The sequence below is a fragment of the Emys orbicularis genome, chromosome 13, assembly GCF_028017835.1.
Source record: "Emys orbicularis isolate rEmyOrb1 chromosome 13, rEmyOrb1.hap1, whole genome shotgun sequence".
Taxonomy (NCBI): domain Eukaryota; kingdom Metazoa; phylum Chordata; order Testudines; family Emydidae; genus Emys; species Emys orbicularis.
The window spans coordinates 30,783,181-30,798,679 of record NC_088695.1 but is presented as its reverse complement, the minus strand read 5'-3'; the positions used below and the strand labels follow the sequence as shown (position 1 = coordinate 30,798,679).

Sequence of the window (15,499 nt, the reverse complement as noted above, 5' to 3'; positions counted from 1 at the left end):
GGCAGCAGTAGGGAGAGATCTGAAGGTGATGCTTTACACTTTTTGTATTACTTTTTGGTACCTTTGAAGTAGCTGCTCTTTGTCCTGTGGTTTTATAACAGGAAGGCGAATGTGATACTGAAGGAGGGTTACCTTGCCTGGCATATGCCCTATTAGGGGAAGGGAACACATCTGTAGCACTGTGGGGGGGCCACGACGCCACACAATGAGAACTAGACCAGTTCATGTGCTGCAAGGCCTCGAACTGTGCCAGGAGTGCGCAAGGGAAGCAATCCGGTGCCGGGTTTTGCTAGGTCTTAACTGCAGGCCCCCGTTCGGGAGGAGCCGAGTTTTGTGGGTGGCTCCGGGAGGCAAGGCAGCTCCCCGCCCCTCAGCTGGGAGTCTGGAGAGCTGGGGGAAGGAAACTTCAGAGTAGAGCCGAGCGGCTGAGCGAGGAGCAGCCCGCCGGGATGGGCACGGGGTAGCAGCTCTGCCGGCATCTGCGCTTCCTTTCCCAGTGGCAGGCTGCCCGTGCAATCCCCCCCTCTGGCCCCACCATGTAGGGAAGCCTCCTTGCACGCCGCGGATTCCTCCCCTCCACCCCTCCCATTGCATCGCGCCGTGTCTCGCTGGGGTTCGCACCAGAGCAGAGGGGCTGCTGCGAGGGACCATGCTGAGCGCTCCAGCGCCCGGGCTGCTGCCGCTGGTCCTGGGGCTGCTGCTGCTGTGCCGGGGGGGCGCCGGGCAGTACTCCAGCGACCTGTGCAACTGGAAGGGGAGGTAAGGACGGAGCCATCCCCCCCTGCCCCGCCAGCCGTTTGGGGAGAGGAGGAGGAGCCCGAGCGGGACATGTCCCGAGCCCCAGCGGGGCATGTCCCGAGCTCCGGGGGAAGGAGACAGTCAGCGCTGCCGTGTCTCCCCCGGATTTGGATTAAATTTTTAACGCGCTTTCGTTCAGTTTCTCCGTTCCGGGGCAGCTCAGTGTCCAGCCCGGCCATGCAATGGGCGGCTCTTCGTTAACATTCCGGCATCCGAGGGAGGGAGCGGAGGGCTCTTTGCGGGATGTCTGCCCCGCTTTTTAAATCTGGTTGAAATCGTCACAATTTGGCAGCCCCCGACCATAGCAGATTTAACCTCCCGGATGGGATCTGTCCCATCTGTGGCAGGATTTCACCCTTTCACCCTCTCTTCTCCCCCCCCCCCCCCCCCGTGGCTGAAGGAGAGAAAAGGGACAACTTGATTTTGAACAGTGTCTTTCCTTTTAATGATATCCCCCTCGGCTCCCCCTCCAAATAATTTTTCATTCCTACTGTGTCGATAGAATGCCGCTGCCTCTCTGCAGTTATTTAAGAGCTACGAGGCCAAGGGTTACGTTTTCGGGCTTGATTCTCCTTTCCTTGTCTCGGTTTTGCCCCCATGTCACTTTCTGATTTCAGTGGACCGATTCCTTATTTACACTATTTCTTTGGGGGGTTCTCCTTCCGGACCCCCCACCCCCCGTCTGTCTGCCATTCAATATCTGTGTTTTGTCAGCAGTTTAATATTGAAACTAAAAGGCACGAAGGTCTTGATCAGATATGGTGAGGTGGATCTATAAAATGGATTTACATGTCCCCAGTCACTTTCTCAGTGCCTCTCTCCATAGGCTTGTGTGAAATTTTACGGAGTAGAGGCCCCGATCCTTCTTCCATTGACGTCAATGAGAGTTTTGTCCCTGATAGAGGGAGGAGGAAGGAGTTGGCCCAGATATCTGTGTGTATGTGGAATTTGGATTTGGTTATAGCAAAAAATCTTTCCCCTCTTTTGGTCTGTTTTTTGAGGCGGGATAGAGAGAAGGGGGTTGATTAACATTCCAGGAGTAACTATCAGCATTACCAAAGACGTGCCATGGGGAGGTAGCCTTAGCAGGCATAGGAAGAGTATTTCTACTGACCACAACACCTTCCACATCTGTGCAACCTAACACCGAAATAACCCGTTTGGTAACTCATGTCTGGTGACCTCCTACACTTGGCATTAACTTTGTTGTAATGCAATACACCTGCAAGTCATTTTTGTGATGAAAGTTGACTGTGTGTGTGTATACCATACACACACACAGAGAGAGAGGTAATCTGGCTCAGATATTTTGTTTTAATTACAGGTTTCAGAGTAGCAGCCGTGTTAGTCTGTATCCGCAAAAAGAACAGGAGTACTTGTGGCACCTTAGAGACTAACAAATTTATTAGAGCATAAGCTTTCGTGGGCTACAACCCACTTCTTCGGATGCATATAGAGTGAAACATATATTGAGGAGATATATATACACACACATACAGAGAGCATGAACAGGTGGGAGTTGTCTTACCAACTCTGAGAGGCCAATTAAGTAAGAGAAAAAAAACTTTTGAAGTGATAATCAAGATGGCTCAGTACAGACAGTTTGATAAGAAGCAAGTGTGAAAATACTTACAAGGGGAGATAGATTCAATGTTTGTAATGGCTCAGCCATTCCCAGTCTTTATTTAATCCTGTGTTGATTGTGTCTAGTTTGCATATCAATTCCAGCTCAGCAGTCTCTTGTTGGAGTCTGTTTTTGAAGTTTTTCTGTTTTAAGATAGCCACCCGCAGGTCTGTCATAGAATGGCCAGACAGGTTAAAGTGTTCTCCCACTGGTTTTTGAGTATTATGATTCCTGATGTCAGATTTGTGTCCATTAATTCTTTTGCGTAGAGACTGTCCGGTTTGGCCAATGTACATGGCAGAGGGGCATTGCTGGCACATGATGGCATATATCACATTGGTAGATGTGCAGGTGAACGAGCCCCTGATGGTATGGCTGATGTGATTAGGCCCTATGATGATGTCACTTGAATAGATATGTGGACAGAGTTGGCATCGGGCTTTGTTACAAGGATAGGTTCCTGGGTCAGTGTTTTTGTTCAGTGATGTGTGGTTGCTGGTGAGTATTTGTCCTCGCTTACAGACAACCCCCCAACCTAAAGCAAATACTCACCAGCAACCACACATCACTGAACAAAAACACTGACCCAGGAACCTATCCTTGTAACAAAGCCCAATATATGTTTCACTCTATATGCATCCGAAGAAGTGGGCTGTAGCCCACGAAAGCTTATGCTCTAATAAATTTGTTAGTCTCTAAGGTGCCACAAGTACTCCTGTTTTTTTTGTTTTAATTTTTGGTGGTTATCTTGTTTATATTTCATGTTTATTTCAAAGCACCTGGATAGTTTTGTAATAGGGTAAAGATTTTAGGCCCAATTCTCCACTTACTTTGGTGGAAATCAGGAATATTTCTGCTAAAGTCAATAGAGTTACACTGGTGTAAGTGAGAGGAGAATCAGGCTCTTTGTGTGTTCCCATTAACAGTTTACCTAGCTTCATTCAGATTTCACCTGTATGGAACTCACTGCTTTACCACACTGATATATAAAGCTATTGGGCCAGATTCTGCTCTTAATTACACTGGTGGAGTAACTTCATTGCAGTAGCTCTGGATTACACCAAAGTCATTTAAGGCAAATTCTAGGCAATTGTTCTTTGGCTGCCATAACTATTCTAATCACCCTAGTTGTGAAACCTCTTGAACGCTCAAGTGTATGGCTCCTAAACTTTAATCCTCTGTAATAACTTTAATTTGTCTTCATGGTTTTGCAACCTCTTCTACTGTTTATAATCTAAAAAATCTCTCATTTATATTCACAATCAAAATTGTTGCTAAATTAAGTACACATGTAGCATATATTTGGTTTTTGGTTTGGCTAAACCTGTTTTTAATGGGGTACCAATGTAATACAGTTAATGTAATAAATTCATGTGTTTGTTTAATCTGAATTGATTAAAATAAGAGTTTAGTTTAACTTGAAATGGAAGGATGTTTTGGAATGGAGATTGTTCAAAGCAGTGAAATGTGGATTTATTATGCTATATACTCTTGGTCCAGATTATTCTGTACAATCTGAAAGATGCATACAATTGGCAACTATTTATGAACTTCTAGTGACTCGTGGCAATTGGTAAAATGTTGAACTATAAATCCAGTTGGGGGTGTGTGTGTTTGCAATGTACAACTGATATGGGACAAAGCCTACAGTTGTCAATTTCAGTAGCAAATTCCTAACAATCTGCTTTTCATACATAGCTCTGTGGTTCTATAGTTTGGGGGCAGAGCCTGTCATCTCTTCTCCACCACCATGAGCGTTTCAACTTTGCCATCCATGTTCTAGGCCTTGTTTATGCAATGTCATCTGTACACCCATACAAATCCAGTTTGGTTTTTTTAGGGCTCTTGCCCTCCTCCTCCTCCTATCTGAGCCGGTGACCCTCCAACTGACAAGGCAGGGTTGGACATGGCTGTGTCCTGAGCCACTCAGTTTTTTGACTGCCAGCCAAAGGGGATAGTTGAGAGAAATGTGAGTCATTTTTTGCTACAAAGAGTTTGGAGCTGAATTGGTGACCCAGGCTTGGAATTTCCCATTGTCACCGGTCAGCCCCATTTTTGCTTATTAAGGAAATGACACATCCTTGGTGATCCTTCCAGTTGCACAAGAGCAGAAGGGCTGACTTCTTAAAAATAGGTGGAACTGCCCGTATTGAGCAGCTTATGTGTCACTACTATATCCAGAATGCAAATGAATTTGGAGCTCAGGGTGAGACAAAGGCAATTGCATATAGATTGAAGCTGACTTCTTACCTCTTCTGAAAAGAAGTAGTGACCCCAGGACTGATACCCTTCAATTATCATCTAATTGTCACTTTATGGGTACTGTTTGTGTGTCATCCACTCTATCCATAAAAGTGATTTTGCTTCTTAAGAATAAATAAATACTGTAACTAACTTTTTTTTAGACAGGGCAATCAAATCCCATGCTTAAAGGCACAAGCTGTTTGCTCCCTGGGGTCAGAAAGGAATTCTTTGTTTAAAGTATAGCATTTTGCAATCAATTAGTTGTCTTTATAGCTGTCTGTCTACATTAGCAATTTATAAGGTGCCTATCATCTTGGTGTCTAAGTGCCATTGGAGGTTCAGTCTTCTTCTTACAGACTAGTTATAGGCTATTGCCAGATGCAAGTAAGCAGACCTGATAGGTCAATGCGTTTTCGGAATTGGTGAGATTACACACTTAATGTTTTGGACACCCATTTTCCATTAATGAAAATTGCCTGGTCCATATAACTTAGGCATCTTTGAAAATCTCAGCTATGATTTCTTTCAGTGTCTCAGATTTGCCAGGGAAAGTTTTCCATAATGTACGATCTGATTACTTACTGCAGGTGTCTTTAGCAAGGTCTTGCACTGTCTTAAAAGGCCTAATGGAGAACCCCAAGCCCCTGAGGAAATTTGAAACCATACCATGGTGTGGTCCAATCAGAATTCATAATTATTTTGTTTATTCTAAAAATGTCCCATTTTATTTGGGTGAAAAGTGCTGCTTTGACTCCACTGAAACCTAACCAGTGTAGCCTTTAACTCAGACTGTGGGCTTGTCTACATGAACGTTTAGTTTGTGACAAGTGGGGTGTAAATCTACTCCACACTAACCTGCTGTGCTTAAGTGTCTGCATGAAGCCTGCAGCCATGCACTAACAGTTCCCTAGCGTGCTTTGATCTACTCCCATTTCAAAGCGGGGTATTTCAAAGTGCACTAGGGAACAAGTAGTGTGCTGCAGCATGCTTTGCAGATACACTGTATGGCAGGGTTGTGTGAGGTCCATTTTTACACCTTGGCTTGCCACTAAATAAGTGTTTGTTTAGACAAACCCTAGGAGTAAAGACACCTCCGTCCAGCCCAGTTCTTCCATGGACTGGTTGTGTGACCTTGGGCAAGTCACATTGCCTCTCTGGGCATCTGTTTACCTATCTGTAAAATGGGGATAATGTTGCTTTCTCCTGTTTTTAAAAGTGCTTTGAGAGCTACAGATGAAGATCGCTGTATAAGAGCTAAGTGTTCCTATTACAGCCATCTTTCCCGCAGCTATGGTGGACACATTCTCATCTTATAAACATCGCCTGTTGCATTGTCATATATAATAATTGGTTTCACAAATGGCAGTAATGGATCTTTCAAGACATGCAGTTATATGGCCCTTTGAGACTTCAGGAAGGCTAAACATCAGGCAGACAAGTTCAGTGGCTCAACATATGTCTCTTGGGATCTGTAGGAGGAAGTATTGTTTATTAGGACCTACTCCTAGAACAAACAGTACAACGGGGGTGCCTTATTCATCAACATAACCATAAAACAACTGACCTCTTGCTATGTCATATATTTAAAAAATAAAAACCTCAAGTTAACTTAAAAATAGCTTTTATGGCCTCTGCATTATGTGCCTGTGGGACAGTTTATTACTGGGTACTGAGAAGTAAAAAATGAAATTGAACAAACTTTCAGTATGGTGATAGATGGCAGTATTATAAAAGTTCCATTTCATTTGGACTAGGTCTTTAATATTCTGCAGGTTTACCTCAGGTTTTGAAATCTGCTCAATTTCTGAGTCCTCCATTATAATAAAGCTTGATGTATACAGCAGGTACCTGTACATAAGAACGGCCATACTGGTTCAGACCAATGGTCCATCTAGCCCAGCATCCTGTCTTCCAACAGTGGCCAATGCCAGGTGCTTTAGGGCAGACAGTACTCACTGTATCTGTCTAACAGCATCACTTTGTTGCCTGTGGGATATTATTGGCTACATGTAAGAATTTTAGAATCAGTTTTCTTTCATTTGAACAATAGCATGAATGTGTATATATATTTTTGCCATGCAAAAATTCACAGTCTCAATATTGGGATCACCTGCAGCAGCAGTTTTATTGTGTTTGAGCTCCCTATTCTGCCCCTCACCTTTCCCCATATGTTTTAACTGTATCCTTCTAGGGCAGTGGCTCTCAAACTTTTTTACTGGTGACCCCTTTCACATAGCAAGTCTCTGAGTGCGACCCCCCCTTATAAATTAAAAACACTTTTTAATATATTTAACACCATTATAAATGCTGGAGGCAAAGCGGGGTTTGGGGTTGAGGTTGACAGCTCGCGACCCCCCATGTAATAACCTCGTGACCCCCTGAGGAGTCTTGACCCCCAGTTTGAGAACCCTGTTCTAGGGTGAAATTCACCCCGGTGCAGAGGACCAGCACAAGTCCTATGCATCACCTAAGTCTTAGTTTGAGGGTTTATTTGATATCTCTGTGATGCATAAGCCTTCTGCCCAAAAGACCAACTTCTTCATTTCTGGTTTTGGCTGAGTGTCATCGCACAAAATCAGTATTGAAAAATTGATTTTTGCGGACAAGATGTAAATAGGCAGTCAATATGAGATATCCCATTGAAACTTCTGTTTCTTGAATATGTCAAGTACTACCGTGTGTCTGAGGGCAAGAGAATAAAGGTCAGGAACTGGTCGCTCTCCCCCATCCTTTGTGCTCTTGATGTGGCTTTCAAGATTATTCAAAAGCACATGTTTGCAGACAGTATTATTAAAACTGAGTTTTTCTGAGCTTCCTTGTGTAACCTCTATCAAGTGGGTTACATTGACACTAACAATAATGAGTCACATCAACAGTAAATGCAAACCATATGTTGGTTTGTTTTTTTCCTTTTTTATACATGGCTTCTTGTAACTTGTCTAAATGCTGACTGAGTTTAAATCCAGCATCGTTTGTTCTGTACCTAAATATACTGAAGAAGTGGGGAAGAGGGAGATGTGTGTTGGAGATGTGTTGAGAGACCAGAATTTCATGTTCATAATTTATGCCACGTTAAAATGAGTTCTGTGTCTGACTCTGCCACAGACTTCCTGTGTGACCTTGGACAAGTCTCTGTGCCTCAGTTTACACATCTGGGGGGGAGGGATAGCTCAGTGGTTTGAGCATTGGCCTGCTAAACCCAGGGTTGTCAGTTCAATCCTTGAGGGGGCCACTTAGGGATCTGGGGCAAAATCAGTACTTGGTCCTGCTAGTGAAGGCAGGGGGCTGGACTCGATGACCTTTCAAGGTCCCTTCCAGTTCTAGGAGATAGGATATCTCCATTAATTATTATTTATTATTATCTATAAAATGGAGATGTTATGAGGCTTAATTACTTAATATTTGTAAAATACTCTTGAGATTCTCTCATGGAATGTGCTGCAGAAATTGACTTTTTTTTAAGGCTTCCAAGGACGAAACTGTACAGGGAAGCTGAAGCTCTTAAACTTTATTTTTCAATACCAGATCTCCATTATAATGTTTCATGATCTTGCTTATTCAGAATCGTTCACTGTATTTTTCTGCCTATACAGTACTGCCTTAGAATAAACATTATTAAACACCGTTGTTGGTTTTTGTTCTTAAATCTCACTGCCAAACTTTTAATTATTTCTATTCAAGGAGAGCCTTGGGGCCCCAGCTGAGATCAGGGGCCCACTGTGCTTATAGGCTGCTTAGCACAGAGGGAGAGGCAGTTTCTGAGCATGGGAGGGGAAACATAGGGTACGTCTATACTTACTTCCTGGTCCAGATGTAAGCGATCAATCTTCTGGGATCGATTTATCGCGTCTTGTCTAGACGCGATAAATTGATCCCGGATCGATCCCGGAAGTGCTTGCCGTCGACGCCGGTACTCCAGCTCAGCGAGAGGAGTACGCAGCATCGACGGGGGAGCCTGCCTGCCGCGTCTGGACCCGTGGTAAGTTCGGACTAAGGTACTTCGAATTCAGCTACGTTATTAACGTAGCTGAATTTGCGTACCTTAGTCCGAAGTGGGGGGTTAGTGTGGACCAGGCCTTAGGCACAGAGTCAAAGTGACTTTCCCATATCTGTATAAGTTAGTGGCAGGGCTGGGACTAGAACCCACATTTTCTGATTACCCGTCCAGTGCTTTTCCCACTAGACCACACACTTCCTTCGCAACCATTTTGAATGCTGAAAAATTTGGAAATGTACTGTATATTTTGGGCCATATCTTACAAAACCTTTAGTTACTCACATGTGTACAGGTTTTCAGGATTGTGCACTATATCCAGTAATACCAAGTGACTATACATTGGTAACATAGGGTAGATATCTTTTAGGGCTGTCCTTAGTTTAGGCCTCATTCAGGCCGTTGAGGCTCCACAGATCATACAGTTTAGGCTATGCCTACTCGCAAGCAAGTGAGATACTAGTCTGTTATTTACCTTTCACTGGAAATTAACTCTAGGTTTTCACCTTTTGTCTACCCTCTTTCCGATGTCACTAGATTCTGCTGCAGTTCTTGTTGTGGGGTGTTTTGCATAGGCAATGGAAAAAGTTAAGGTTTAATTCTGAATTCATTTTGAATTGTGATTTAACTTCTTATGGATTTGTCTGGAGCTGTTTTAAAGCCCATCCCAAAATATTAACACATTTCACAGTCTTGATCTTGCAAGATGATCTCTGTCAACCACGACAATGGATCAGGCCCGTAGTGCTATAAAGCGTTTTGCTGACTTACCTGTTTTCTGAGAATTATGACCAATGTTTAAATAGTTCTGCTACTCATCTAATTTCCCTGTTCTCTCTATCCCTAGTGGCTTAACTCATGAGTCTCACAAGAAGGATGTTGAACAGGTCTACCTCCGCTGTTCTGAAGGATCAATAAAATGGATGTATCCCACAGGAGCACTCATAGTCAATCTGCGACCCAATACATTATCTGCCTCTTACAAACACTTGACTGTTTGCATAAAGCCTTTCAAGGACTCCGCAGGAGCAAATATTTATTTGGAAAAAACTGGAGAACTGAAAATGTTGGTCCAAGATGGAGATCGCAGCCCCAATAAAGTGTATTGCTTTGGTTATGATCAAGGGGGCTTGTTTATTGAGGCTACCCCTCAGCAGGACATTAGCCGGAAAATTACAGGATTCCAATATGAATTGATAAACAAGGGGACGGCATCTGATTTGCACACAGTTTCTGGTGAGTTTTGAGCAGTTGGCTGCATTTTCATATACTGTGTTGGATATATGACAGATGGTAAAGTTAATAAGTGGGAACATATCAAGATCTGAATTTCATCCACTTTTAGGGCATGCTAATAAATTCTTCTTTATGTAGAAGAATAGCTTTGTGTGAAAGCTAGTAACATGGATTGAATTCCAAAGAACTGACCCAGAACAGCACGGAGTGACTGATTCTCCCCTCACTTACCGTCTACACTATGGGCGCTGCAGTGGGACAGCTGTGGTGTTGCCACTGTAGCTGTAGTGTAGATGCTTCCTACAATGACGGAAGTGGTTTTTCCATCCCTATAGTTAATCCATCTATCTGACTGGCAGTGGCAGCTGGGTCAATGGAAGAATTCTGACCTAGCTGCCTCTAAACTGGGGAGGGGGGTTAGGTCAGTTTAACATAATGTTTGGGGTGTGTGAATTTTTCACACCCTGAGTGACATAACAAGGTTGATCTAAATTTTAAATGTAGCCCAGGTCATAGTGGTAAACAAAGTCAATGAAGTTACACCCATTTAAAGCCAGTGTGAGTCAGAATCAGGCTCCAGGATTCTTGCTTAAAACTATTTCCCAGCTTTTATTGTTTTAAAAGACCCCAGTGCTGCATGTTTTGAATAGTAAACATTTTAACAAGGAGAAATACCTCGTTTTTGTTTTGTTTTCTCTCTACAGATACTCCTACTCTGCTGACCTAATTACGCTTTACAGAGACAGAAAGTGGGTGAGGTAATATCTTTTATTGGACCAACTTCTGTTGGTGAAAGAGACAAGTTTTCAAGCTTACACAGAGCACTTGAAGCTTATCTCGTTCACCAACAGAAGTTGGTCTACTAAATAAAAGATATTACCTCACCCATCTTGTCTCTCTAATATCCTATGATCAACTAGTCCTGTATTTCTTGTCCACTGAGACCACTCATTGCAGGTCCCTGTCCTTCTAAAACCTATGAGATGAGATTTGCAGTGTATCCTGGAGAACAACAGATATAGGTTATTTTGTACCAAATGGGGGGAGGGATAGCTCAGTGGTTTGAGCATTGGTCTGCTAAACCCAGGGTTGTGAGTTCAATCCTTGAGGGGGCCACTTAGGGATATGGGGCAAAATCAGTACTTGGTCCTGCTAGTGAAGGCAGGGGGCTGGACTCGATGACCTTCAAGGTCCCTTCCAGTTCTAGGAGATAGGATATCTCCATTAATAAAAAAAATATAAATAAATAAAAAAAGTTAAGACCTCCATGGGGAATATCCTGCTGGTAGCCCCCCCCCCCCTCTTTTAAACTGATCTCTACTGTGGCAGTATCACAGGAAAAGAGTGGTGTCTCTGAAGTAGTCAGGTCTCAGGTCACTTAGGGCAAGTTAAAACTCGCATCTTAAACTTACTAAACCCTGAGAGCAATACGCAGTCAGTACAGATTCTGAGGCACTGGTGTCATGTGCTCCCAGTGAAGGACACCACTCAACAAGTGGTGGCATAGCTGATGATCTTCCATTTTCTTATTCTCCATATTTCTTAGATTGCATATATAATTTATTTCTGCAGTGATTTTATGCCAAATAGGAAAAAACCCTCTAAGAAAAGACTCCTGCTTTCCTTTTGTGTGTAAATACTTTCTATACTGTCAAGTAATTCTAGTATTTGTATGTCAGTTGACATATTGCATCTCTGAATACAGCTGTTAGTTTATGACTGTATTCATGATGTAGTGAATTGTTAGCTTAGTGATATAGTAAGCTTATAAATCATGCAACACCCATAATAACTGATAGGTGGCGCATTTGCCATTAAAACCAAAAAAGTTAACGCAATTTTATTAATGATGTTTTTATTTCATTATGTTACTTGTGCAATTTTATAGCTGGATGTCTAGGATTCATTGTGTCTACAGAGAATTATCTAGTGAGTCTTGATTGCTAAAAGTGACACAAAAGAAGTCACTTAAATATACACAGAGGAGCTGTTTCCATTAAGATCACCTCTGCAAAGACTGATATACTGAAAACAGCATATGTTAACTGCATAGTAAAATCCCCCTGTGGAAAACATTAACTCTAAATACTCTTTAAATCTGGTGTTTGAAAACCACTGAATCTGAGAATTTTTCTGTCTTAATCAAAATTGTAACAAACCACTCCATGCATTTTATGCCTTTTTTTTTTTTTAAGCTAATTTTTGTGGTACGCAAAGTTAGAACATGAAAAATAATTGCCCTGATCCTGCCATTTACAATTCACTATCAGAGTGCTGAATCTGTGTGAAGTCGGGCTTCCTGTCTGTGTAGCAGTTCACCCACATATTGTAAACTGCAGAATCAGGACCAAATATACTAAATGCATAAACTTCTACATTTTTGGAGAATTAGCTATGTTAGTGCTATTAGTTCTTAATAAAAATATTTTGTTTGTTAAAATCTTGGAGATATTTTGGAATTCGGAGTTGATCTCATTTTGAGCCTTCCAGAAGCCAAACCGGTGACTGTATGTGATCATATTCTTTTCCTTTGATAAGGATATTAACAGTCACTTTTTCTAAGACTACTGCATCTTTAATTGCTATAGCCACTGGTTGAATCCCAGTGCTGTTTTCCAGAACAATCTGATACGTATGTGTTTTAGGCCATGTCTACAGTTACAAGCTTATAGTGGCACAGCTGTACAATCGCTTGTGTAGCTGTGTTATGCCAATGGGAGAGAGCTCTTCCATTGACATCATAAAACCAGCTCAGCAAGCGGCAATAGCTTCTCCTGCTGACATAGCACTGTGCACACAAGTGCTTACGCTGGTAAAACTAATGTCGCTCGGGGAGGGGGGATGTTTTTCACACCCCGAGTGACAAAAGTTTTGCCGACAGAAATGCTAGTGTAGACATGGCCTATGTGCGTGCATGCATCAGATAGGCCATAAAGTGTCTGTGTGATTTGGAAGAACTTTTTTCCCTTGGTGCTAATCCCACGACAAAATCTTCAGATCAAACTCAAGGGATCTTCAAGTTATATTTTAAATTATCGTTGTCTGGTTTTGGAACCCCTAGCCCCTGGAGGCATTCTACTCATATGTGTTCACCCTGTGTGGCTCCTGCCAACAGTCAAATGAACCTGATTTAAATTCTGTGAATACCTATGTCTGGTGGAGCTGCCAAATAAGTAGCTGCATACACCTGTAATAGATCAATATGTCTTGGGGGTCTTGACAGATCCTGGACCAGCCATTCTTCTGTAGCTGATTCTGTTTTTCTATAAAATCATTGATTGAATGCTTGCTAACTGGATTGCAAACTTATCTCCAGACAAACAGAAACCTAATAAGCAATCAGTTGATTTCTCAACTACTGTTTCTTCAGCTGAGAAAAAAGGCCCAACCAGAGCCTTTACCTTACATAAATTGAAAGCCTGATGTGAGGGACTGTTTCTAGCTGAAGGGACTGTTTGTTACTTTGGCACATGCTTGGATTCTGATTGTGCGACTGTTGCAAATGGAAAAGTGAATCTGATCTTCTGCTAGTTACAGTCTGGCAGAGTTCAATGTAGTTGGAAAGTATCTACTTGAAGAGTAGGTTGAGGTGCTGTTGCAGATCAAGGCTGAGATTCACTGGCAAAACTGTACAGGGAAACTTTCCCTTTTCCTGGACCCAGCCAGTGCACTTTCAGGTGCTCTAAACCAGGGGTTCTCAAACTGGGGGTCAGGACCCCTCAGGGGGTTGCGAGGTTATTACATAGGGGGTTGTGAGCTGTCAGCCTCCACCCCAAACCCCACTTTGTCCAGCATTTATAATGGTGTTAAATATATAAATAACTGTTTTTAATCTATAAAGGGGGTCACACTCAGAGGCTTGGTACGTGAAAGGGGTCACCAGTACAAAAGTCTGAGAACCCCTGCTCTAAACTAAGCAGTGTATTTTAAAAGATTAAGAACAATAACAAAATAAAACAAAAAAAGACTTAAATGACAAATACCCAGGTGCAGTTATTCTGCACTTTCCATTCCTCAAGCTAGAATATTTAATGAAATCAGGTAGTCTAAAATTTCTGTGCACTGTTTCCCTACATAGTGGTGGTGTTATTTACTGGTGATATTATTATACTCTACCCTTGAATTTATTCTCTCTTCCTAACCTGGCATCCCAGCACTGATTAAAGAGCACAAGTCATCTGTTTAATACTTTAGTGACCTATTGTGCCCCCAGAATCCTGACATTGCAGGGTGCATCAATAAATCAGCAGTACTTGGCAGGGTGCCAGTGATTTAATTAGAGGATCCAGAGTTTTATTAGTTTACCATCATTCTTTCTCATTTAATTGGAATTTAGCAAATAATACAGTGAAAAATGTAGATTCTGAACAGGCTTCTTAATGTGCTTAGAGCAGTCAAAAAACATTGTGCTTTAAGATTTCCTAAATCTGAGTTCAACCCTTTCCTTGGCTGTAAATCTGCGATAGCTTCATTCATCATATTTTCTAAGGCTGCTCTGGAGAGCTGTAGAGTCTCCATGTTGTACAGAGACATGTTGTAATCCAGATTATATTAATTCAATACTGGATGATTTATAGCATGGCCTTTATTGTTTTAGTGATTTTTATCATGTGACCACTTGTAAAAATACCATAGTGCTTTTAACTAATTGGAAAAAAGTAGCACACAAGAGGCCAAATGCATCCATGGCGTAAATCAACCTTACTTGAGAGCATTTATGCCGGGGATGAATTTGGGCCCACATTTCTAATGAGGAAAACAGGTTTTCCGAGATTGGCCATCCCAAGTTTCTAATTTAGCATTGACTAAAAGTGTGGACTATCTTATTAAACAACGCATCCCACAATCGTCTGTAATATGCGGATGCAGTCTACATAAACTACAGGCCCCACAGTGCTATGCTCCAGGTTGTGTTGAGAGGCCATAGTTTAGATCAGGCTGGACGGATCATTACACACTGGGACCTGTAGGCGCTGCACGTTGTACCTAATATTAACAAGGAGGATAGCTACAACAAGTGGCTCCGTCTGATGCAAATTAGCTATGCCCAAGAAAGGTTACCTTGGCCCTCATGTAGTTCGTTAAAGTTTGGCGACCTTCGTTTCATACATTCTCCTCTAGATACATAAAGTAGTAGCTGAGTGTATTGCTGATTCTCCTGGTCTAAAGGGGCAGATGTATTATGCATTTTTGCTCACTAGCAGTTGGCAGTGAAGCAGCATTGCTGCCTTGAGCCCCTAGATATGCAATTTTCATCCATTTTACACTGGGATCATTGAGTCTGATCCAAAGCTCAGTTAAGTCAATGGGAGTCCTTCCATTAACTTTAATGGACTTTGGATGAGGCCCTATGTTCTTAGAAGGTTGTTTGCTCAACTGCAGAATTGATGCACTGTGACGTTCTGGCCAATGGCCTTTGAGAAGCAGGAGAAATCTCGTTTGCTTGGGTTGTTAAATGAGATTCTTTTAATATTTACACTTACCCCGATAGCCACAGGCGCCGACTTGCTCAAAGTCCCACCCCTGCTCCATCCCCTCCCTGCAGTGCCTCCCACCCACTGCTGAAAAGCTGATCAGTTGGGCTCACTGAGCAGCTAATCGCG

General features: G+C 42.5%; 1 protein-coding gene across 1 annotated transcript in view; it reads left to right on the top strand.

Annotated features, from left to right (window-relative positions):
- The first annotated feature begins 649 nt into the window (after positions 1–649).
- The window catches only part of METRNL (meteorin like, glial cell differentiation regulator), a 34,252-nt gene continuing 19,402 nt past the window's right edge, over positions 650–15,499 (top strand). The window contains exons 1-2 of the mRNA XM_065415838.1: positions 650–759; positions 9,508–9,896. Coding sequence (XP_065271910.1) covers positions 650–759; positions 9,508–9,896 — 499 coding nt within the window. The remainder of the gene's footprint in view (positions 760–9,507; positions 9,897–15,499) is intronic.